The following is a 25,447-nucleotide window of genomic DNA, read 5'->3' on the forward strand; positions in this document are numbered from 1 at the left end:
CCCCACTGCCTCTTTACACACCAATCTCTCAATGCAAGCGTGTTCAAGCATCCAGGGGCCTAAAGGGGCCCAGCAGAACCTGGCAAGGGGGAGAAAATGGAAGCTGAGGTCCGCCCTCTTTTATAGCCCCTGAAATTCCACCTTGTTCCATTTCCCTAGATATAGCAGTCCTTCACACTTTAGTGTGAATTAGCCAGCTATGGCATGATGCTTTCTTCAAGGATGGGCTCAGCATGATAGCCCTGGGCATCCTGAGTGAAATGGTAAGAAACAATTGGAAATGTGTAAGAAGGAGAGGGATGTCTAGAAAAAAAACACCTTTTCTGAGACTGGGAAGCACTGAGGGTAGATGCTCTCCACTCACCTGCCCACTTACCCTTACTCTGAAGGAGCAGGGACTCCAGCTTACACCAGTTCTATAACACCTGCTCCACACTAAAGACAAATCAGCACACTTCACATTTAGCTGTTTTTAATGCTCAAAAGCTCTGTACAAAAAAAAAAAAAAAAATCACAAATGAATCCTCACAACACCCCTGTGAGGTAGGTAGGCAAGTATTATTCTCCCGTTTATAGATGGGGATACTGAGGCAGAGCAGTGATGTGACAGGCCAGTGGTTTCAGCACAGCTGAAAGTCAGGGCCACCATGAGAACACAAAGGCTCCCTCCCAGTTCAGCCCCAATCTCTGACCCCTCACCTAGACCTTGTCTGCGAAGAAATTAAAAATTTTTAATATCTGCAAAAATAATAAAAACAAAAACAACAAACCTAGAAAGGTAGTGAACAGACATACAGTAGTTTTGCAAAAAGAAATCAGCCAAGATGGTCAAATATTTTCCAATACTAGGTAGATATGAACAACTTCAGCCTCTTCTCCCCTTCTCAAATATCATGACCAGGGACACAACCACCTATTTCTCCATAGAAGTGCAAGTACTCGACCACAGAGAGTCCCCCTGGCCCCAATGAGCCAGGCCAGGTGTACAGCCTCCCCACTGTTCAGCCCCTGGGTTTCAGCAGACACCAGTCCCCAGAGGAAGAGCTGCAAGCTCAACTCAACACCGCCTGCCTCTTCTGAGCAGCTTTCCTACTGTCTGGACACAGCAGATCCTGCAGGCCTTGCTTAGCCCCTTCTGCTTCCCCTGGGAGGCAGTTCAATGGCCCTCAGCAAGAATGGTCTGGAATCCAGGTGACCCTTAATGCCACCCTTAGCCCACTCAAATTCTTCACTGTTCTCTCAGGTTACCCAGCACCCCTGAGGGTTCCTGCTGCAGCAGGTGGGGACACAGGGACATCTTGGGCTGGTGGGGCAGGGAAGAGGTGCAGAGGGACCCAAGGCTGGGTACTTTGGCTTCCTCAGCACCTCCCACCTGGGTTCCCAGGCAAATGGAGCTGGCTCCTTCCACAGGGCTACATCTAGCTTCTGGAAGCTCTTCCTTGCCCTGAGAAGGGCTCCCTGATATTTCCAGCTCCTTAGAAAACTCCACAGCCCTGCCAGCCCCAGGGAAGGGGAGAGGGGAAAGGAAGAGAGGCAGAGGTCTCTGCTGGACCCACCAAGCCATGTGGTTGTACTTCCTGAAATCTCCAGGTTGGAGACGGGATACAAGAGGCAAGAAAAACCAGGTAAAGCTGCCTTTAAAGTCACAAAGCCACCCAGAGTGCTGTCCACTTCCCAGGGAGCCAGGGTCCCGAGGGTTGTGCTCAGGCAGCTAAAGGGGAGAAGCCAGGAGGGAGAGCAGCAAAGGAATGAAAAAAAACGAAACCCACGCTGGCCAGTTGCTCTGCACGGGTGGTCAGACCTGCTCTGAGAGGGGGGAAGGAGGGGATGGCAGTGGAAGCGGCAAGTAGCTCTGTTTGGCAACTTGAGGAGTGAGCTCCTAGGAGGCTGATGCCAGCCCGTCTGCAAGGCGGACACACTGGGCCCTCCTAAAGGAGGTTCTCATGCCTGTCATTTACAAGGTATGACTGTGTGCTAATTGTCCTATAAAATGCTCTTTCAAAAAAGGGGTCCCAACCCAGCCCCAGTCTCTCTGGGAAGCTGGGCAACTGTCAGCTCAGGGCCACTTCAATAAAGAGCACCTCCAGCACCCCAGCCTTCGTGGGGCCCTGCAGGAGGGGATGGGAGCAAGGAAACACGTCCTACAGAAAGTCCCCAGCAGTGAAGGGCTCCAGGCTGTGGCTCTGCTCCTGCCACCGGCAGCGCAGCCTTGAGAAGGGCTGGTCCTCCGCGCTGTCGAGCTCAGGGAAGCCCAGCTGATTGAGGATCTCGTAGACACCAGCCTTCGACGCCACCTGGAGAGGACAGCAGAAATGGGGCTGCATTCCAGGGGAGGGAGGGTGTCATTCGGGTCATCCTGCCTCACTTTGTGCCTTCCTTCCCTCCTGGGCTCCGAAGCACACAGCTGAGTCTGGGGCCCAGGGCTGCCTCCGACCAGCTCAGCGAACTGAACCAGTTTGTGTTTTACCGCTATTAACTGCTCTGAGCTTCAATTTCCTCATAATGGGGATAACAGGCTCTACCTGCCAGGCCCGTCGTGGAGGGCTACGTACACACCGAAAGTCAGCAGTGCAGGAGACAGAGCCCTGTGCCTGTGCAGCCCTGCTGCTCCCACAGGGACAGGCTCTGGGCATTGCAGCTGGGCCTGCAGGGAGCTCTGAGGAAGGCTGTGTGAACTTGGGAGCCAGCAAGAGCCCTCTGGCTGTGAGTTCTGGCTGTGGGCCTCAGCAAGTTACCTGGGGCCTCCCTGGACACTCTCCACAGAGCTCTGCTGCCCAGTGGCCCAGGCCTGGAGGTAGGGAAGATCAGGGTCCACTCAGAACAAAAGTCCTCAAACAACCTTCACCCCCACCTGCCGTTCATCCCCTGGAGAGAGGGGCTCTGAGGCTAGAACCCCACACTCCTAACTGGACCAGCAGGTCTCTCCTTCCTTGACCTCCTCCAACACCCACACCCAGGTTCAGCTGGGGAGGGGATTAAGCTCCTTCCTAGCCTCGGCTTCCCTGATCCCACTCTCTCAAGCAGAACCCAAGTGGAGGTGTCCTAGGTCCCCCACCATCTCCACTCTACCAAGGGGCTCAAGAGGAAGCTGAGCCCAGGCCCGCTCAAGAGGGTGGCCCCAACAAGGCCTTGGTGTGACCCACACCCCATCACATCTCAACACTCTTCCACCCAAGGGCCACACTCACGGCTTTTCCTTCAGCACAACGGCCCAGCAGCCACTATTCCTGCCACCGGGCACTGCAGTGGCCCCCCTGCCTCCCATCCCCCACAGCTCTGATCCCACTCACACACCTGCCTAAGCCCATGCCCTTCCATATCCCAGCTGCCTGCTTTCCCACATGCCTGCCCAATGGGAGCTCATGCAGACTTGATCCAGATCAGGACCACCAGGACAGGCAGTAAGGTCAGGAGGGGCCAGTGTCTTGATGGAGGGGTGATTACAGGCCATTTTGCCGAGGAGGGAAGGAGGCCACTCTCCTGACCTAGAGGTAACGAGGTGGCAGCTCTGCCTCTAAGACCAGCTGCGCCAGAGGAAAGACCAGGAAGAGCTGGGAGGCCAAGCTAAGAGGTGGAACTCAAGGGCCGTGTCCTAGGCCAGATACGGTGGGCTTTGGAGCCAACCAGCTGCTCGAATGCTGACTATGAACAAGGTACTTAGCCAGTCTGTGCTCAGTCTCCTCCTCCGTAGAATGGGAGAGCAACAGTCGCCATGTAAGGCAGGCCTGTTTAGTCCAGGGCCTGGCAGATGGAACTGTGTATCTCACAGAGCACTCACCACCACCTTCTGACATGGTGCCAACACCATCAACATTTTGTCCATTGTAATGTTGAGGGCAGCGGGTTAGTGGGGTTAACAAACTTGTCCAAGGTCGGACTGGAAGGTGGTGTGCTGGGCTGCCATGCCATCTTGCCGCTTGCAGAGTAGATGAGACCAAGCACACATAGGCATGAAGAGGCCGGGCAATGTTGGCCTTGGGGACAAAAGGAGCAGGGACCCGACCTGACACACTGCCCTGCTCTGTTCCCCACATGCCTGGTCTCCTCCCTCCTCCTCATTCATTCATTCATTCATTCATTCATTCATTCATTCATTCATCAAATTTACTGCCTGCCTGCCAAGCACAGACACTGTGCTAGGGACCCAAGATCAAGCAAGACAAGATCTCAGCCAGATAGACGAGTGTGAGAGGAGAATGCGTCCCGCTCAACAGGGGCCTCTCGGGGCGGCCTCAGCCTCTGACCTCTCGCATCCAGGCGCTGAAAGGGCGCTGCCAGGAGCCGGCCTTCTCCAGGTGGAGGTAAGCGTTGAAGAGCACCAGGTAGACATAGCGCTCCAGGTACTGCAGGCTCCGCAGCCGCAGCCTCCGGGTCTCCTGCTCCGACTTGGCTGCCTTCACCTGCAGGACGGCGTGGGGCTGGGGTCAGCGCAGGGGCTCCTCCCCACCCAACACACCTACACACCACACACTCACATCACACACATACACACCCCACATGCACCACACACCGCACACAGATACACATACACTCCCATACACACATGCATACCACACAAACCCCCACAGCACACACACAGTCACACCACACACACACCACACGCTACAAACCCACTCACACACATTCACACATACCACACACATACACACGACACACACACACACATCTCACTCACTCATACACCCACCCCCACCCCCACAGTCACACCACACACACACACCACTTACATACTTACTACAAACCCATTCACACACATTCACACATACCACACACATTCACACTCACACTCACACTCACACACACACATTCGCATCCTGTACCACCCTCAGACCAGGGTAGAGGCAGGAGGAAAGGATGCAGATGGCAAGTCCAAGTGCATCTGAAATCCACTTCCTGCCAGGAGGGCATGGACAGGTCACCTGGCCTCCCCAACACCCACTTCCTCACTGTGAAATTATAGCCACTGTCCTTTTCTGAGGGGCGACCAGAAAAGGACAGGCTGCCATGGGAAAGCTCCGTTCAGGCACCTCTATCACGCCTGAGGTGTGGAGAGGCCCCCCAGGTGGCAGGCCCCATAGGCTTGACTGGACACCCAGCTCTCACCACCAGGGAAGACCCTTAACCCTTACTGCCAACTCCTGTCAGCCCCCAGTGGGGACATCTCCTCCCCCGGCCCCTGAACTTCCCAGGACTAGAAGAAACACTCTTGGCTCCTCTCTCTCCCAAGCCCTTGGGCCTCCCTTAGGGAGGGGTGGGTATGAGGTCTCTGATCAGTGGCCTGGGAAGGGGCCAGGACAGTAGTAAGCAAGCCTAAGCTCTCAGGGCCCTGACTTGTGGATACAACTTGGATCCCCCACCTCAGCCTGGGCTCTGTGGCCTCCAGCTGCCCACAAGAGTGAGCTCAGCTCTGTCTGGGAAGGGGAACAAACCCCAGCTTGGCCTCTCACCTCAACTGCTCCCTAACTCACTTCTGGCCTGTTTCTCAAATGATTCAGGATCAAAGGTGGGCAGGTGGGCTTACAGCCCTCAGACCCCAGTCCTCACCCTCTCCAAGGCTGGAGACAGGCACAGAAGGCCACCAGGGCTAAGGATCAGCAAGAGATGCAACAGCTGAGGGAAAGGAGAGCAGGGCCAGCAGAGCAGTTAAAGATGAGCTCCCAGGGAGCAGGGATTCCACTGGGCTGAGGGCCTGGCTGGATTTGGACGGAGAGAGGGAGCACTAGATGGGGTGGCACAGAGGTGAGGATGGTGTCTAGCAGGTGGGGACCAGAAAAGGGCTGGCCTGGCTGGAATGAGGATGTGAAGGGACAAGAAGGGAACTGGGCTAGCACCCAGTGATGGAAGCCACCCCCCAACACCCAGGAAGTCAACCCTCCAGGCCACCTTCCCAACCCTGACATGCAGAAGCCTGGGCCCCACCCAGACCAATCACATGAGACTTTCTGAGAGGTGACCCTGAGCATCGGGATTGGGGAACACTTCTGAGTGAGTCTCTATGGCCAGTGTTGAGCACCACAGCCCTAGCTCTGGGAGCTGTTGAAGGATTAGGGGTAGGAGTGACCAGTTAGTAGAAGGCTAATGGGAGATGAATGCTCAGAAGGAAGGGGGTCCTCTCAAGGTTCTTCTCAATGTAGGGGTCAGGGGCAGGCCAGGGGACAAGGGCCAGCTCTCCCCTGCAGGGTCTCTCTGCCCCATACCTGCCTGTGCTCCCCACCCCGGGTCTCCACCCAGGTCCCACAGCAGCTCTCACTGCTCCAGTAAGAGGATGTGTGTGGCACAGGCGCCGTTCCCTCAGGCTCCTGGGACATCGGTGGGAGGGCACAGCCATCCCAGGCCTCCCGGAACCAGGAAAGGCCATTTCCCACCAACTGGGCCACAGCTGGAAGCCTTTCCTTGCAGGCACACACATCAGCCTCTGGGTCAGCCCCCCGCTGCTGCGGGAAGGCTCCCAGGTGGGCCCCTCTCCCCAGACCTGATTCGGCCCCAGTCCTACAAACCAGGAGCTACACTGGGCCTGCTTTGGGGCCTGTGGTCCCCCACCTCACACTCCTGCCTCAGGTAACAGCCTTTGGTACCTCTGCCCTCTTTGCTCCTGGGGCTATGTGAGTAAACAGTAACTTACACGCCATCCATAGGAGCTCTGGGGCCTTGGGGATGGGGAGAGGGTAGGAGGTGGACAGAGACAGGGCCCGGGAGGGACCAGGGGCCACAGCCAGTGCTCTGACTCCCTAGGAGACATGAGCTGGGTTCTGGGTCTGGGTCTGCCATTTAAACTTAGCCCCACCCCCACCCCTCGTTTCTGGAAGTGGGGTTGCTCAGTAAAGTAAGGTGTGAGGAAGCACCTAGAAACCATGGAGAGCCACCCACGTCCATTCATTCATAGAACAGGAGGGAGGACTAAGACGGGCCCTGCCCACAGAGATGGTGGTGCTGGTGGTTTGGGGAAGGGGGAGAATAGAAGGCATATTCAAAGCATCCAGAGGGACAGATCATGGGATCGAAGCAGGGCAGGTAGCTGGACTGGGGAGGGCATCAAAGAGGAGGCAATATTTGAGGTGGGTTAGGCGAAAGGGGGCAGAAAGATGCCCTGAGACAGGAAGAAAAGGGGTTAAATGGTGAGGCATCTCCAGGTAGACAGAGGGGGAGGAGGTCCTAGCAGCAAGGAGAGGGTGACGATGGAGGCAACACCCAGAGGCCAAGCCAAGCCCTGCCTCAGACGAGGGGGCCGGCAAAGGCTCCTGGAGGGTTTGAGATTGGGAATGGCCCCATGGTTGCTGCTGGGGAGGGGTGGGAGAGAGACAGATCAGGATGCCTGTTGTTTTAACTATCAACCAATTTTGTTTAGAATTAGGCAGTGGACCAAAAAAGATTTTACCTAAATACAAACCGTGGCCAGTACAATGCAGCTGGTACCCCTATGGGCAGGTATTTCACGCTGCGCTGCCCGGGGCTTCGCCACCCCATCCCTTATGCTGCCTCCCAGGCTCCATCCAGAGGCCTGGAGTCCATTTAAATCCATTTTCTTAGAAAGAAGGAAAGGAAATCACCAGCAGTCCCACCAGGCAAAAGCCATTTTAAACTACTTTCAATGAAACAGCTCAGAAGAAATATCCTGAGGGCACACAAAGCCCTCAGCCCGGGGCTTGGCTCTGGGACAGGGCCACACCAACCCTGTCCTCTTGGTGCCCCTGCTCCCATAGGGACACAGGCCTGCAGCCCAGAGACACCATCAAAGATCGGGTCTGAGCAATGCTCGAGGTGGAGGGGCTGAGCAATTCCTCTGAGCCCCACTGGCAAGGTAGGGTAGAATTATCTCTAAATTCAGACCACTGGGTAAAGGTGACGCCAGACACTCCCTGGAAGGTTCCGTGGGCACATCCTGCCCAATCGAAGTCTGTGATTTGAGGAATGACCCATCTTCCTATCAAGGCCCTGGTTTCCTTAAAATCACCCATGTTGCACTGTCTGGGGAAGAAGACAGGCCAGCCACCTCCTACTGATAAAAATAGTGGAGCTGTTTTTAAATGGCCTGGCAGGCCAGGCTGTCATTAGCTGTGGTGCAGCGGGCAAGGGCTCCTCGTCCACTGGGACTGAGCCCTGAAATAGAAGGGGCCCGGGAATGGTGGCCAGGGCATTGGCATTTCCGGCCCCTCCAACCTGCAGTCTGCCCGGCACCCACGCAGGCCCGATGTGGCCAGCACTGGCTCTGGTGAAGCTCTGCTTCCAGCTGGGCACCGAGGCAGGGCTGGCGGGCCTCTGCAGGTGTGAGCACTGCTGGGGAGAGCACATTACATCCAGATCTGATCGTTACATTCTAATCCACTCTCCAAGTGACTCCGTGAAGGAAGAGGGACATTCGTTCGACAGACGAGGTCTGCAAGGTTAAGTAAGTACCCAAAGTCACAGAGTTCCCAGCTGGGACACAAACTCCAAAATCCCAGCTCTCCTATCACCCTAGCCCCTTTCTTCACAGTCAAGTTCAACCACTCCCTGCCTCACTCTTGCCTTGGTACTTTTACCCCTCTCCTCTCCTGCCTGGAATGCCCTCCCGTCCGCCTGACATGGCTGTGTTCAGCTTGACCCTCCAGGCCCAGGACAAGCCCCCACTCTCCTGAAGCCAGCTGTGAGCTCCAGCCCCACAGCCCACCCTTCTCGGCACCTCTGGTAAACCACGGGATAACGGCACACTCCCTCCCCACCACCCCCAGTGCTGACTCACTTTTGCCTTGGTACTTCTGCAGCAAGTGCCGGGCTGGTTGATGAGCGCTGACGCCCTAGATCATCTCATCCTGTCTCATGCTTTCACTGCCATCTAGAATCTAGGTTCTAGACAGCACACTGGTCACTCCCACATGTGTACCTGGGGCTCCAGACTTGGACATGCAATTGCCAGCTCAGGGCTTCTCAAATGTACCAAAGAAGTCCTAAACGCCCCTGCCTCGCTCTCCCAAATCTGCCCCACCCTCAGCTTTGCCCATGGTACTGGCACCTCCATCCTTCCTGCTGCTCAGGCCCAAACCTGATGCCCCTCCTTGACGTCTCCCTTCCTCAACCCCACACTCAGCCACTCAGGGAATCTGGTCCTCTCTACTTCAGAACACTCCCGGAAGCTGCCCACCTCACGTCACCCTGATTCAAGCCACCCTATCTCAGACTGGCCTCCCCGCCACCATCCTCGCCCTCACTCCTGCTCCTATTATCAACAGAGCACCAGAGTGACTGCTGAACATTCAGGCAGCTCCTCTGTTCCACACCCTGCACTGCCCCCACCAGCACTCTGAGTAGAAGCTGAAGTCCATGCAATCCCAGACAAGGCCCGTTCGGTCTGCCCTTCCTGCCCCCATAACCTCTGACCTTCTTTCCTTCCCCTCCCTGTCTCCTGTGTCTGCTCCTCAAACATACCAGGCAGCTCCCGCCTCAGGGCCTTTGCACTTGCCCCATTCTCTGCCTGGACTTCAGCACGGCTACCTCCCTCACCTCCTTCAGGTTTGTGTGCAAATGCCACCTTCTCATAGGCCCCTTCCTGACCCAGACCCTATGTAAAACTGTAAGCACCCCCCCACGCACACATATCAATACCTAACGCTCCATAACTTGGACCCCATATTATTTCTTGTGTGTCTGAATCGGTGGAGTGCAGGTTCCAGGGACTTTCATGTTCTGCTCATGAGGCTGCTCCAGCACCTAGCACAGGGTCTGGCATTCGGGGGGTACACGATAAATGTTTGTCAGATCAATAAATGACAAATGCTGGCATCCTGCATTTTTGTGAAGCCCCGCATCAGACTGCCTGGTATTGCCTAGATCAACCCCCTTGCTTTGCAGAGAGGGGGACTGAAGTTAAAGAGGTAACTGACCCGCCAGAGTCCATGGAGAACTGAATAGCGCAGGTTCCAGGAAAACAGGGCCCCAGAGCAGAAATGAGAGGAGCAAGAGCGGCCAGGCTCGCCCGGCCGGGTGGCTGCTGGTTGGAGCATCGTCCCACGCACCCGGAACGCTGCAGATTCGATGCCGGTCAGGGCACACACAGGAGACAGCCAATAGATCGATGTTTTTCTCTCACATCAATGCCCCCCCCTTTCCCTTCTCTTTCTTTCTAAAATCAGTGAACATCTCCTCAGGTGAGGATTAAAAAAAAGAGAAGCCAGGCTCAGGGCCGGTGTCAATGCAAGCCAGACGACACCCCACTGCTATAGTCTCCTTGTTGCCCTGCCCCCCACCGACTCAACAGAAGCAAGCATGGCCTGGTACCCCTGTCCTCCAGCTGAGGTGGGGTCCAGGCTGGGCAGACAGCAGAAGACAGTCCTCAAAGATGTCTTTAAGGGGAGGCTCCCAGACCTCAGACCAATCCTTCTTCTCAAAGTTTGAGGCCACCCTTCTCCTTGGCAGACACTGGCCCCCAAGCAACCAGCAATAACTGCTTCCAGGGGCTTTCCATGAGTCCCTGCAAACTGTCCCCACAGGTTTGTGTGGCCATGGGGCCTGAAGTACAATAAAGCTTTCTATGCCTAGTGCCCAGAAGGGAGGAAATGGCCCTCAGCCCACAGAAGGGTAATTAGTTTTCCAAAGATGTCATATTTTGTTCAGAGCTTTCAAAGTGTGAAGGGGCTAAACCTGGGGCAGTGAACTTCTCTGTGTGCCATTCATTCAACAAACATTGTGCGCCTACCCCTAGGCCAGGCTCTGAGAGTCAGAACTGACCAGACAAGGTCCCGGCCCTCAGGAGCCCACTGTCCCTGCATATAACCCAGTGAGTCAGCCTGGTGTCCCAGACCCCTACCCACCACACCCTGTATACCCCACTCCCACCTGACACCACACCCATGCTGGTGTTTACCACCTTCAAGGAAGACGAAGCAGTGGTAGTGACCACAGGCCACAAAGAAAAACAGAGGCCCAGGCAAGCCAGAGTGACTCGCCCAAGGTTGCACCAGGAGTTGCTAGCAAAGCCGGGGCCAGAACCTAGGATTCCCATCCCTGGCCCACACAGCTCTTTCAGTTGCTGGAGAAGAGTGCCCTCTCTTGGAAGAGCAACAATTGTACAAAGAACAAAAAGATACACAGAAGGGAGGGGTCAGGTTTCCCACCTAATCACACACTGGCTTATTCAACCTTCCACCAACCATCACTCCTAGACTCACATCTGCGGAGCTCTACTCCTGCCATGTGAGGCCTGGGAGTCGGGGTTTCAGAGATGAAGCCTCACCCAGCAGAACAGAGATGAGCAACAGCAAGAGGCACTTCTGGTGACAACCACAATCTTGACAGTGACAGCAGTGAGCACAGAGGCAGGGGCTCAGTCAATGGGGGGGGGGGGGGGGGGCGTGCTAGAGGGATGCTCAGGTTGAGATTTAAACCCTTTCCAAACCACTGACAATTCCCAACCTAATGCACACTTAGAAAGCCAGCCTGGCACACTATAGGTGCTCAATGGATGCTGGCTGTTGAATAAACCAGGAAGGTACCACCCGAAAGTGGAAACGGTTCCAGCTTAGCCATACAATGTGAAGAAGGTAAAGCAAGAGAGGTCTCAGCTACTGATAACTTCACACACACACAGTCTCCATTCTGGCAGCCACTGACTGACCCACTTGGCTCTATTTTGGGCCGGGTGTGAGAGAGCCTTAGGAAGCAACCCTTTCCTTTGGTCATGTTTTATGTGACAGCTCACAGCATTCCAGGGCTGCTTTAATTGCACAGCCTGGGCCCCGGAGATGCATTATCTCCTGGAATGAAGTCTCCAGGGAACAGCTTTGGCCAAGCCAGAGTCTTGGAGAGACAGAGAGAGACCTCACCTGGGGCTCAGAGCCAGCGCTGTCTCACTTCATGTTTTTCTTAAGATAATAACCTTAGTCCTTGGGACACCGAGCTTGGTCTCTAACTTCTTGGCAACTCTACACCCACCCAGAGCAATACATGCATCAGGGGCTGGTGGCTCCCTTGCCCACACACTTCCTTTTTCTACCACAACAAAACTACCCCAGGCAGTGGCCCTCGTGGTGGAGGGAGAAGAAGGCAGGCTGAGAAGCTGGGAGACGGGTTCTGGTTCTGCCTCTAGCTGGTCACAAAACTCCATTAGGCCTCAGTGTCCTCCTCAGCAGAGTGGATCTAAAATCCCCCCAGCTCCTCACTAACTGCTCTGAGCACCAGAGGAGACAAAGGAAACTTCTTAGAAAACTCAAAACGTGCTGCTCACAGCTAAAGCATGACAGTCTTTGTAAAATAAACCTCAATTTGAGAACACAGGATATCTGACTTCTCTCTGTGTGGCCACCCTCACCTCAGATCTCCTGCAAACTCTTTCTGAAGGACAGACGGGAGACACATTAGACTGTTTAATACAGAACTCTTAAGATTAATGTCACCAGCCAACACTAAGGAAAAAATGCCCCTGACGTTAATGGTTCTAACGGGGCTTCCTCCAGGAGCCCTGACCTTGGTTTCTGTCACCAATATTTTCCCTTTCCAGGCACAGCAGGAAATAACTAATTCACCAGATGGTGTCGCCACTGTGGGCTGCTGTCCACCTCGGATTCTCCTCTGCCAGGGGCCCAGCCTTCTCATCTCTGTCCAAACTCACAAAGGGGCTTAGTTCAAAGGGCTTTCTCTTTCTTTTTGCCTCTTTTAAACACCCTGAGCATTCTGGCCCCTCACGCACACAGGGCGGTCAGGCCCCGACCCCATCTCCCCAACGCTCTATAGGACAGAGGGGGCCTCTCTCGGCTGCAGCCCCCAGAGGCTGGGCAGCCTGGGGGAGGCCCAGGCAGAGAGAGGAGCAACGGCCGTCACACCAGGGAAGGTCTGTCTCCGTGGAAAATGTGTGTGCAGGTTTGGTCCCATACCCCTTCCACAAAACCCCTCCCCAAGCTGTACCCATGACCGAGGAGGACCCTTGTCCTCCTGCCCTCTCTCCCCTCCTCAGGCTGGAAATACTGGGCAAGTATCGTGGCTCCTTGTTCTTAGTTTTAGCCCCAGTGGGGCCTGAGATAAGCCGGGAGGTGACACTGTGCCTCTTCCTCCTTGGGAGAGGGCCTGATCTGGGAGTCAGGGTCTGGGGTCTCACTCTCCTCCTGCCATCCACCAGCTGTGTGCTCTTGGGCAAGCTCTTCCTCAAATGCAAAACTGGAGGGAGCACCACAGCCCGCACTGGCCAGGCACAGGCACCACAGGGGGGCTGAGCTGGACTGTGGGGGTGAAAGTATACAACCAGCCTGGAGTCCACACCTCTCCAGCTGGTTCTGGTGGCCAAAGAGATATTTGGATACCTGGGGGCTGGGGCCCTGGCCTCCAGCACTGGCCTCTAACAGCTTCCAGCCTCCCCTCATGGGCCCCTGCCCACTGTCCTTTCCCAGCTCATCCCTGCCCCAGGCACCCCGACCCTGTCTAATCTGGTCTAGCTCCTCACCTGCAGGAGCCCTGGGGCTCACCGAATCCGGCGTCCTTCCCCCCAGCGTTAGAGGGCGCCTCCCACACCTCCTTGGAAGTGGGGTAAACCAAGGGGAAAGCCAGCCCTGGACCTACCTCCTGCCCCCTGACCTTGAGGAAGCCTGTCTCCCAGCAAGTACTGTACTTAGTGCAGAGGGAATGAGAGAGTCAGTATATCACTTTTGCAAGTCCCCAGTGAAATAAGAAATTCAGGGGAAAAGCCGGGTGACAAGAAAGACCACAGGACCTTCTGTGCCCCCCATGGAGCACACAGCACCACCCACGACTATTAGGCCAAAAACGGAGCTTAATATCTCATCAAGCCTCTGCCTCTAGCCGTCATAGGAACTTCGGGGACCCTGACGCAGGCTGAGCTACACCCAGGGTGGAATTAGCAAGACCCAGGTGCTGGATGGCCAGCAAGACAATGCAGTTATCTCAGCAAACGTACTTCCAGGGAAGGAAGGAGAACTGTTCTAGATTCAGCACGACTCAAGGGCCACATCAACCAAATGCGATTGGGGATTTTTTGGATCCTGATCCAAATGCAAAAAGACTCTGTGAGACCAGTGAGGACACGTCAACACCGACAAGGTATCGGATGGTGACACAAAACTAGTGTTATGGCTGTGATAACGATGTTACGATGATCCTTTTTAAAAGATCCCCCCGCCCGGCCGGGCGTGGCTCAGCAGTTGAGCGTCAACCTGGGATCCAGGCGATCCGGGTTCCATTCCTGGTCAGGGCACATGCCCGGGTTGCGCACTCGATCAATGATTCTCCTCTCATCATTGATGTTTCTATCCCTTCCTCTCTCTGAAATCAATAAAGACATACCTAAAAAAAAAAAAAATCAGCCTACAGAAACGACCCACATGGATGAAAGCAATGTGCACGATGACAGTCACCCCGTCATCCCGCCCAGAGAGCAGGAAGCAATCGAAGGGCCACGTTATGGCAGCGGCAACGGGACATCGGGGCACTTCCACTCGACTGCATATTATGCCCACATCAAATACGATGACGTAAAGGCTCTTCAGCAAACAGGAAAAAACATCATGAGCTGAGGCTATTTATTAATTTGCCTCTCCTTGTTCCTACTAGAATATAAGCTCAGTACAGCTGCATCCACTGGTCTGTCCCCAGACATGGTCGAGCACAGAGCAAGCACCAGTAAGCCCGTGCAGGCCGAGCACGTTGACACATGTGATCATCCAGGTGAGCAAGCGGGCATCCTGTGTGCACACCGTGATCACACCTACGAAAGGAAGTATGTGCAGGAACACAAAGGCCGGAAAGAAAAGTCAAACATGAAAGTATCACTGGGCAGGCGGGGGCCAGGAGGCTGGGCAGTGGCCCAGCATGGTCTCCACAGCAAGCCACACACGTCCTCCTCCCTGTGTGGGGCCTCGCCATGCAGATGAGATTTTGCCATTCCGAGCTCTCCTTTATGATCCACACAGAGAAGTGATCACTCTCCGACTCCTCTCTGCCAAAGGCCCTGGAACAGTTTTATTGCTGGAAGAAGCACAAACGCCAAGTTCCAGGAGCTGTTTTCTTAATTGCTTATTAAAGTGTAACTTGACTGCTGGACCTGGCGGGGCCAGGAGAGGGAAATGCGCTGTCTGGGGGCTGTGGGAGGCGCGGAGCAGAAAGCTGAGGAGCTGCGCTGTTGAGGCTTTCAGAATCCAAAGGCTGTTGACTCCTGGGAGGAAAACTTCAGATGGGCAGAATGTGGGCTAGATCTGGAAATGTTCCTAGGCAAATGGAGCCAATGTAGGTGGTAAATCCCACCCGAGCCTGGGCTCAGGTCCAGTTCCATCCAGTGGTCCCAGAGGTCCCACCAGGCCAAGGAGGTACCCGGGCCTGCTCCAAGGGGACAACTGCAGGCTCCACTGGAGGTCCCCTGAGGACTTCCAGTTTGAAACCAGAGGGCAGGGGTTTAACAAATAAACAGCCAAATACCAGGGTTGAGACAGCTGCCAATTTCCAGAGGGGTCAGTCCATCAGAGGGAAGTGGCAGAGGGAGCAGCTGCCTCTGGACCCTCAGCAAGCCCCACAACTCATGAGGCAGCATGGACTGGACTTCGGGTCAGGGGTGATGCGGTCAGGGGAGGGGCTTGGGGCCAGGAGTGAGGATCTTTGCCTCTGATACCTGCTCAGCCATCAACTCACACTGGGACCTGGGAAACCTGTTCTCCCATTCATCTGTAAACAGAGGGTCATGTGCTCTCTAAGTCCTTTAGCACTAAAATCTTTGGGTCTATACAGGGATTTTGAAACTCAGAGGCACATCTCAGGACACTCTGGTCCTACAATGATCCTAGGAGCCCTCCCAGGCATTGAGCCCTTACTGTGTGTCATCCAAGCCCTGGGATTCCAGTTCCTTGTGTCCCTCCCACACACAGCCCCACCAAGAAAGCAGCATTAGTCCAGCCTGCCAGGTGGGGACACAGTGGTCAGAGAGAATGGAGAGAGCCCTGTCGAAACCCAGCTCCTTCCAACCCCCACATCCATGTTCCTTCTGCCAACTGGCCTGAAACAATCTAACCTGTTGCCTTCCCTAGGCAGGGATTGACACCGAGGCGTGTCAACCATAATAAAGTCCATCCCAGGGTACACACACACACACACACACACACACACACACACACTGAGCTGGCCAGATGCCCTTTCTAATCTGGAGGCAGCTGGGACAGCTCAGATCACCCTGACCTTAGGCAGGACGTGGGCTCGGGGTCCAGCCAGGCAGCAGAGGCATTCTGCCTTTCTGGTTAAAGGAGACAGTGGCCTAGTCGCCAAAAGCTGTGATTCCCAAATCCAGGTCCATGGTCAGTCTTACAGGTCCACAGGAACTCAGAAATATAAATCTTTTCAAGGACTGTCCTCTAGTCTGAGATAACACCCACTCTACTTTTCTGGTACTAAAATATATTTTCCTTTATGAAGTCCCAACCATATTAGATGGTAAGTGGGTTTTTTTAAATTTTTGCTTCTTTCTTGCCTTCCTTCCTTTCTTTAAAGCAGACACATTTAACAAGGTTATACACTGGCAACCCTAGAATGGCCCTCCCCATTTTAAACCAGTCTGTGAAATCCCTACTGGGACTGAGGTCACTTTCAGTTCTTTGTTCTCCAACAGCACTTCCAGGAGTCCAAGATTAGATGATCCCTAAGATTAGTGTCCTTATAAGAAGAGACACCAAGGAGCCCTACCCTCCCTCCCTTCCCCTCTCTCTGTCCACACACATGCTCCAAAGAAAGGCCATGTGAGGGCAGCTGTTCTTGAGCCAGGATGAGAGCCCTCACTAGAAATTGCATCAGCCAGAACCTTGATCTTGGACTTTTCAGCCTCCAGGACGGTGAGAAAATAAATGTCTGTTGTTCCAGCCATGCGGTCTGTGGTATTGTCATGCCAGCCCGAGCTAGCTAATACATTTGTCATAACCTCCCTTCCTCTCTATACTTCAGTCTCCCCATCTGTAAAAGTGAAAGAGTAACATTCTAGGAGGCCAATATCACCCAAATGCCAACCAGACAAAGACATCATAAGAAAAAAAGTACAGATCAATATCTCTTATGAGTCTGATGCAAAAAATCCGCAACAAACCAAATGTAGAAATAAATAAAGATCACTCGCCATGACCACGTAGGATTTATTCCAGGAATGGTAGGTTGGTTTAAAATCCAAAAATCAATTAACATAATACACTATACCAACAGAATAAAGGGCAAAAACTATATAACCATCTCAATAGACAAAGAAAAGTATTTTAAAATATTTAACATCTACTCATGAAAAAAAACACTCAGGCCCTGGCCGGGTGGTTCAGTTGGTTGGAGTGTCGTCCCAAGCACCAAAAGGTTACAGGTCTGAATCCCAGGGAGGCAATGGATTGATGTTTCTCTCTCACATCAGTGTTTCTCTCTGTCTCTCCCTCTTCCTTCCTCTCTCTCTAAAATCAATACAAACATTTTAAAATAAATAAATAAATGGCACCCATATTGGAAAGGAAGTAGTAAAACTATATTTGTAGGTGACATGATCTTGTATATAGAAAATTCTAAGGAACTCACTAAAACAAACAAGTATTAGAACTAATAAATAAGTTTAGCAAGGTTGTAAGATAGATCAACATACAAATATCAATTGTATTTCTATACCATAGCAATGAACATGCAAAAAAGTGAAGTAAGAAAATTAATTCTATTTATAGTAGCATAATGCAATAAAGTAGGAATAAATTTAACAAAAGAAGTGCAAGACTTACACTCTGGGAACTATAGAACATCGTGTAAGAAATTAAAGAAGACCTAAATTAATGGAAAAACGTCTCAAGTTCATGGATCAGAAACGTGACTGTTGTTAAGATGGCAATACTGCCCAAACTGATTTACACATTCAGTGCAATCCCTACCAAAACCTCAGCTGGCTTCCCTGCAGAAATTGACAAGGGCAGTGCCTGACTGGGAGAACCAGCACCATCTAGAAGTCTGCTAAACATCCAGCCCCACAGAATCAAAACCCCAGGGGTGGGGCCCAGCAGCATGCATTTTAACAAGCCTCCAGGAGACCCTGAAGCTCACTAAAGTAGGGGACCCCTGCTTAGAGGACGTGGTGTTCTCAACCTTGCCTGTACATTGCAATCACCTAGGGAATTTTTTTTAAAGACCCATACTCTGGTCCCTAGCAGACCAACTAAATCAGACTCTCGGGGCATGGAGTTCAGTAATGGGTACTTTTTAAAGCTCCCAGGTGAATCTATTACTCAGCCTGGGTGAGAAGGACTGCATCAGAAGGTATCTCAGGCCCCTAAGTTCTTCAGCCTCTTCAGAGTTTGGCCCAAATTCAGCTCCCTGACGCCACCTGGTGGCGACACTGAGAAATAACTACACAAAGGTCAGCACCAACACCATCCTGGCCTTTGGAATGGGGGGGTGGTGAGCATGGTGGGGAGGGCGGAGGGCCCTCCACTGACTCTGCTTCCTGCCTCCTCATTAAAACACTCCACAACCCAAAGGCAACAGGCGCATCTACTGCTAAACACAGCCCCAACCACACCACCCTTCCCTTTCCACTGCCAACAAAGTTAGAGCAACTTACCCATCCAGCCTCATCTCTGACAATGTCCAACACAACTGCGCTCATAGGCACCAAAGCATCTTCCTCTCAACTTACTTTGCACCTCTTCCTGGCTTCTGCCCATGCAGCTCTTCCTGCCTGAAGTGCCTTCCCCAGCTCTCATTTACATTGGGATTGTTCCAAGGTCAGCTCTGTGGGACCTCTCCTCGCTCCCCTTAGTGGTCCCTCCTCCACTCCTCTGTGTGCCTCACAATGGACATCCATGGCTGCAGAGCTCAGAGGAGGGGGGCCTATCAGCTCTGGAGGTGAGGGTGGGAGGGGATACCTAGAATGCCTAAAGGCACTTAAGAGCTAGCAGGGCTGGGAGGAAAGGGATGTGGGGAGGACTCTGACAGAGTGCGGCCAGTGTGAAATGGGGGACTTCTGATGCTTTGAAGCAGGACTAGGCATCCCTTTCAACCACTTGAGCTCGCAGCTACAGAGAGAACTAGAAGCTTCAATTCTCTACCCTCTCAGTATCCTTTGAAAGCCAGAGGAGCTCAGTCTCTTGGTTCATGGCTGCCACCTGGTGGTAGCATACCATACTACTATGAAGACCCAAAAGACAAAAAGAGAATCTAGCTGGGGCCTTGGGGAAAACTAGTCCATCTTCCAAATTCAATAAAGTCCATTCTCTAAAACTCCTTAACCACCCCACATTTGGCAGCTCTTCCAACTGACCTCTGACCTTGAGTATAGCCTGACCCCAGATGCCCTGCCCCCAGTCAAGTACTCACCCAATGCCCCAGTCATGGTCTGAGCCATGACCCTGAGCAAAGTCTGGCCTGGATCAGCCATTTCACCAAGGTGTGCCCGGATGCAGGCAAAGCACGAAGCTGGCTTGGAGTAGCCCCTTTCCCTGCAGGGGCCACAGCAAAAGCTGTCCTTGGGAATTGCTACCAGCAGCAGACAATACAAGGTTGGCACCCATGGCGATGCCCACTCACTTCAGGCACAGTCTTCTTGAAGCCCCTCATTCCCCCCAGAGCTGCCCCTTCCCACTCCAGCACCTTCTTCTGCCCCAGCAGCCAACCAAATTTACTGGGCTGGAGAAGAACAGAATTAGGCAGGTCAGTGTGCTCCACACAGAGCCCAGAGGCCACAAAGCCCAATGCCCAGGGCTGCTTGGCAGGTTACATGACTGGGACAGGGGGACCATGTGTGACAGGCCCTGGGCACCATGGCCACCAAGAGGATACAATTTTTCTAAATAGGCTGAAAATCTGAATTTTTACATGAAATCGGGACTTTTATAGAAACCATCTGCCATTAACTGCTGACCTGCTGGTTATCAAACAGCCACTCTCCAGGACCGCAGAGTGGCCGCATCTGTCCCCAGGGCCCCATGACAGAAACTGGAGGGCTGATGCCTGGCACCACAGGGAATCGGGACAGGGTTTCGTTCTGGCTGGCCACATACTTGGGTCCCAGGGCTGCAGGAGCTGTTGAATCCTTTGAACAGCACCCCACCAAGTGCTCCAGAACGAAGCTGGGGGAGTTGGGGCCGAGCATGTCTCCATTTAGGGGATCACCTCCACTTCCAGAAGGCGGAGGAGTGACTGAAAGTCGAGGAGGCTCCTGCGGGACCCCAGCCATCTCCCAGCCACAGCGGCCACGCCCTGGGCTGTGCGCCCAGGTTGAGGGGCTCACCTGGCGGTAGGTGCAGATGATGATCTCCCGCAGGTGGTAGTGCATGGGCGTCATGGTCTCGCTGACCGTGTCCAGCGCCGCGTCCACCTCCTTCTTCACGCGGTACCCGTCGGGCAGCAGCCGGACCACCTTCATCACCACCTGGGCCAGAGGAAGGGGGCTGAGCAGAGAGGACACCGAGCTGGCAGGTGCGGCCTCCGCCTCAGCGCGGGCGCACCCGCACCAGGCCCCCTGGCCTCGAGGCGCAGGCCCCGACCGCAGAGCCTGTCCGCTGGCTTCAGGCGGAGTCAGGAGCATGGGGATTCCTGGACACGAGGCCAGGGCTCCCGAGGTGCTTATTTTTCTAGGCGGAAACCTTGCTTCAAACAAAACCTCATCCAGACCCTAATCTATAATACAGATAGCTGTCACGTAACGGGCTGGGGGGGGGTATATGATGAGTCTACGTTGGGGCCCACTGCTTTCACCCCGCAGCGGCCACCATGCACTTTGGGGACATCCAGCTATGGGGAACTCAGGTGGACACCACTCATCTGATATAAGCCCCCCTTTACTCCTAGGGAAACTGAGGCCTGTGAAGGTCACTCTGTAGGGCAGGCTCTTCCCCTGTCATCCCTCCCTACCACACCCCTGTGGATCTCCCTGAAAATCTGTTGACCAGGCACCCCCAGGGCCAACACCAATCCAGGCTTCCACCACCTCCCATCCCACTGCGGCAGCCCCGCCTCCTCCCTGAGGGAGGGCTTATGAAAATATAAGTGGGAGCACATCCCATTTGTAGACTCCCCAGCTTCAGTGTCTTCATGGGTCCCTTGCACGCAACATAAAATGAGATTCCCCAGGTCTACAAGGCCCCTGGCCCACCTGCCTCCTGCCTCACTCATAACCCTCCCAGCAGCGCAATGCCTGCCTGGAGCCTCTCAGTGCACCCCCACAACACCCCGCACGGTCCTTTCTGAGCTCCGCAGGAGAGGCCTTTCCACTGAGGAGGGCTCTGAACAAAAGGACAGAAACCCGACCTAACTCTTCTCTCCATCTGGCCACTGCTTGCTCACAGGGCCCATTGTCCCCACCTCCACAACTAGGTCCCCGCTCCTGAGTGTTGCTCAGAAAGCACAGGCCCCAGGCCAGCAGGGGTGGAGTTACAGGTGAGAGTGGGAGGAAAGGACTCATAGCCTGGGAGGACTGCTAACGGGCTCAGGCTACAGGGAGAGGCTGCCGCCCCTACCTGATACCAGGCTCTGGGTCTACACCTCACTTGAGAGCAGTGCAAACCACAGGCAGGCCCCCAGGAGGGCACAGGGTCAAGAACTGTGTCCCACAGGAAGCTCCCAAGGCAGAAAGCTGCAGTTTTTTCAAACTCAATAAATAGAACTCCAAGCCTCTCCCCTTAATTGCTCCTCCCCAGGAATTCTTCATCTCCTTGGCTGTCACCACCACCTGCTAGAAACCCAAGCTCATCCTGGGTGCCTTCCTTGCCCCACGACCTACCAGTGAGAACTGAGCTGCTCCTGCTTGTCCCACAGCCACCTCCTCACTCAGGCCCCACCTCTCCTCTCCACTCCCTGCTCCACACAACTAGCCCCCAGAATGAGAGTCTGATCATGACCTCCTCTGTCTCCCTGCTAGCCTCAAAGTCAAGGTCAAACACATGGTGTAGCCCTCCAGGGTCCCCACGATCTAGGTCCCCTCACCTCAGCCCCAGTCCCAGTCCCTTTCGTTCTTGACAATCAGTCTTAAACAGCTCCTGCCCTTTCCAGACCCCCTCTTTTGCACATTTGATCTCCTCTGCACACTAATCTTCCTCACCCACAAACTCACTCATCTTTCTAAAATGTATTCTAATGTCACCTCCTCCGTGAAGCCTTCCTGGGCTCCTCCAGCTGCACCCTCAGCCCTCAGAACCGATGTCTATTCCAACCCTCTTCTTATTCTATTAGATACTTCCCACCAGACTATGGGTTCAATAGGCCCAAACCAGTAGCAAAGGAAGCTGGTCTGGACAGGAGAATGTCTTAGGATGGGTGAGGACAGGGGTATAGAGGCATCTTCAGGTCAAATAATGTAATTTTGGAACACAGGCTCTGAGGTCCACTACCTGGCTTGTACTCCGGCCCCATCACCTCTCTGATACGGCTCTAGAGGGATGAGCTTAGCTCCCTGTGCCTCGGTTTTCTCATCTGTCAACAGGGAGTAGCAAGGGCACCTAATTCTTGGGGGCCGTGAGGGGTGAAGAAGCGAGTGAGCACAGCTCTTGGCAAAATGCTGGGGGTGAGTATCACATCTGAGGGACTGACATGAAGGCTAAGGATTCAACTTGGAAACAAACCCTTACATGTATGGTCAAGTGATTCTTGACAAGGACGCAAGGCCATTCAATGGGGAAAGAACATTCTTTTCAACAAATGGTGCTGGGAGAACTGGATGTCCACATGCCAAAGAATGAACTGGAGCCCTCGCCTCCACCATATACAAAAATTAATTCCAAATGGATCAAAGACCTAAATACAAGAGCTGAAACTATAAAACTCTTAGAAAAAAAAACAGGAAAACCTTCATGACTCTGCATTTGACAATGACTTCTTGGCTATGACACCATATGCATAGATAACAAAAGAAAAGATAGACAAATTCAACATTAAAATTTAAATGTTTGCAAAAAAAAAAAAAAGACATTATCAACAGTGTAAAAAGGCAATCCACAGAATGGAAGAAAATATTTGCAAATCACATATCTGATAAGGGATTGATATCTAGAACATATAAAGAATTCCTACATCTCAACAACAAAACCACCCAAACCAAAAACAGGCAAAGGACTGGAGAGACATTTCTCCAAGAAGATATACAAGTGGCCAAATAGCACATGAAAAGATGCTCAACACCAGTAATTATTAGGAAAATGCAAACCAAAACCACAATGCAATGCCACTTCATACCCTCTAGGATGGGTATTACAAAAAAAATGGAAAACCAAGTGTTGGCAGGGATGTGGAGAAGCTGGAACCCTTGTGTTTTGCAGGTAGAAATTTAAAATGGTGCGGCTACTGTGGAAAACAATAGGGCAGTTCCTCAAAAATTAAACATAGAATTACCATATGACCCAGCAATTCCACTTATAGAATGGAAAGCAGAGACTCAAACAGATATTTGTTCACCCAGCAGCGTGTTCATAGCAGCACTATTCACAACAGCCAAAAGGTGTCCATCAGCCCTGGCTGGTGCGGCTCAGTAGGTTGGGCAACATCCCACGCACCAAAAGGCTGCCGGTTCAAGTCCTGGTCAGGGCACACACCCGGGTTGTGGGCTCAATCCCCGGTAGGGGCATGCAGGAGGCAGTGATCATGTTTTGCTCTCACACTCTCACATTGATGTTTCTCTCTCTCCCTCTCCTTTTCTGTCTAAAAATCAATAAAAATTTTAAAATCTTAAAAAAGAAGTGTCCATCAACAGATGATGCATAAACAAAATATGGTATATGCATACAATGGAATATTTGTCAGTCTTTATAAGGAAGGAAATTCTAATACATGCTCAACATGAATGAACCTTGAAGACATTATCTTAAGTGAAATACGCCGGACACAAATGACAAATACTTATTAAGTACTATATTAGAAGTGATTCTGCTTATATGCAGTATGTATGTAGAATAGTCAAATTCATAGAGATAGAAAAGAGAACAGTGGTTGCCAGGGGCTGGGGGAGGGAGGAATGGGGAGTGACTGTTTGATGCGAACAGTCAGTTTGGGGTGAGAAGTCCTGGATGGTGGTGCTGGTTGTGCAACAGTGAGAAGGCACTTAATGCCACAGAACTGTGCACTTAAAAATGGTTAGAATGGCAAATTTTATGTCATACGTATTTTACCACAACAAAAAAATAAAAAGAGAATCAGTGAATCAGCCAGGAAAAGAAAGAGAGAAGAGGTTCGGGTAAAGGAACAGCATATGCAAAGGCCCGGAAACTGAAAGTGCTTGGTGAGCTTGAGGACCTGCATGGAAGCCAGGTGACAGGACAGCAGGGAGGGGAACGTGGCGAGGCTGGTCACAGTGCTGACACCAGGCCAACTCTGAGCTCCACACTCCCCACCTGCAAGAGGGAGACATTGCCACCTACTTGCATGGTGTCTGGGAAGACGGCATGTGGCAGGAATACAATACATGGGTGACTAAATCGGCAATGTTAGTGGCTGTCCATCCAGTGCCCTGGGCTGAAATGGGGATGGGGTTGGGAAGGCTAGCATCCCGTGCCAAGGTCACCAACCACAGCTGTGTCCCAGGTGCCTATGAGAGGGTTGTCAATGCTACCCAGACAGATGGTGGCCAGTAGCCTCCCCCAGGACACACAGTAGCCCAGCAACATGGTTAGGCAGAATGAGGGGGGGCCCAGCCCTTCATCCCCAGTGGTCATCTGCCAGGGCCCCAGGGCCAAGCTGCCCTGTGCCTTGGTTTGCTCATCTGTGAAATGGGAACAGAGAAGTACTGATGTGTTGAGGTGAAAGAGGCAACAGCATTAAGAGCTCTGAAAATACCCCCAGACCTGCCAGCAAGACAGGTGTCCTCCAGGGACCCTATAGGGCATACTCACCTCAAACTCCCCTTTGGTGAATTTGGCATCAGGCACACTCACGAGCTCCTCCTCGACCACCTCGGGGAAGCCCTGAGGGACAGCAGCTGCTGGGGTGGGGAGCACTCCTACCAGGGCTGTACCTCTCCCTCCTGCCACGAGCCCCTTGCCAGGGGTCTGCCAGCCCCATTTGCCCTCTGCCCAGGATTTGCCCTCTGCCCAGATGGGCACACCAGGCATCATCTCTACCCCCACACCCTCCTGGCATAGCCAGTATCCCCAGGGACCAAGGGCCCACACTGCCTGGGAAGACCACTGTCCTCACACGAGGCCTCACATACTCGGATGTGCCAGAAGGCGAGCACAGCCACCACCATGGCCGTCGTGGTCCGGCTCTGGCCACTGAGGCAGCTGAACACAAAGCCGGTGCCCAAGTCCTTGGCGAGGGCGGCCCGCAGGACCTCAAGCAGCCGGTCAAAATCCTGCATGGGGAGACCAAGGTCTGAGTCAGTGGGTGGTCCTGGCTGCACAGACTCCCAAGGTGGCCCACCCCCGAAAAGGGAGGGCTCACCCCATGCAGGCTCCGTGTCAAGCTCACAACCTGTATACACACACTGAACTCACTGCAGTACACAAGACCACGTGCATGTAAATAGCCCCATGTACAGCATGATCTCCACCCC

At 53.3% G+C, this 25,447-nt stretch overlaps 1 protein-coding gene across 2 annotated transcripts in view; it reads right to left on the bottom strand.

Moving 5' to 3' along the window:
* Positions 1 to 457: 457 nt before the first annotated feature.
* PALD1 (phosphatase domain containing paladin 1) overlaps positions 458 to 25,447 on the bottom strand; it is a 75,092-nt gene continuing 50,102 nt past the window's right edge. For both annotated transcript variants that reach the window (XM_081158674.1, XM_081158673.1), the window contains exons 16-20: positions 25,106 to 25,246; positions 24,786 to 24,857; positions 20,198 to 20,338; positions 4,245 to 4,400; positions 458 to 2,294 (exon numbers count right to left, since the gene is read on the bottom strand). In XM_081158674.1, the coding sequence (XP_081014800.1) occupies positions 2,142 to 2,294; positions 4,245 to 4,400; positions 20,198 to 20,338; positions 24,786 to 24,857; positions 25,106 to 25,246 (663 nt within the window). In that variant the 3' untranslated portion in view covers positions 458 to 2,141. The remainder of the gene's footprint in view (positions 2,295 to 4,244; positions 4,401 to 20,197; positions 20,339 to 24,785; positions 24,858 to 25,105; positions 25,247 to 25,447) is intronic.

This window comes from Miniopterus schreibersii (assembly GCF_964146895.1).
Source record: "Miniopterus schreibersii genome assembly, chromosome: 14".
Lineage (NCBI taxonomy): Eukaryota > Metazoa > Chordata > Mammalia > Chiroptera > Miniopteridae > Miniopterus > Miniopterus schreibersii.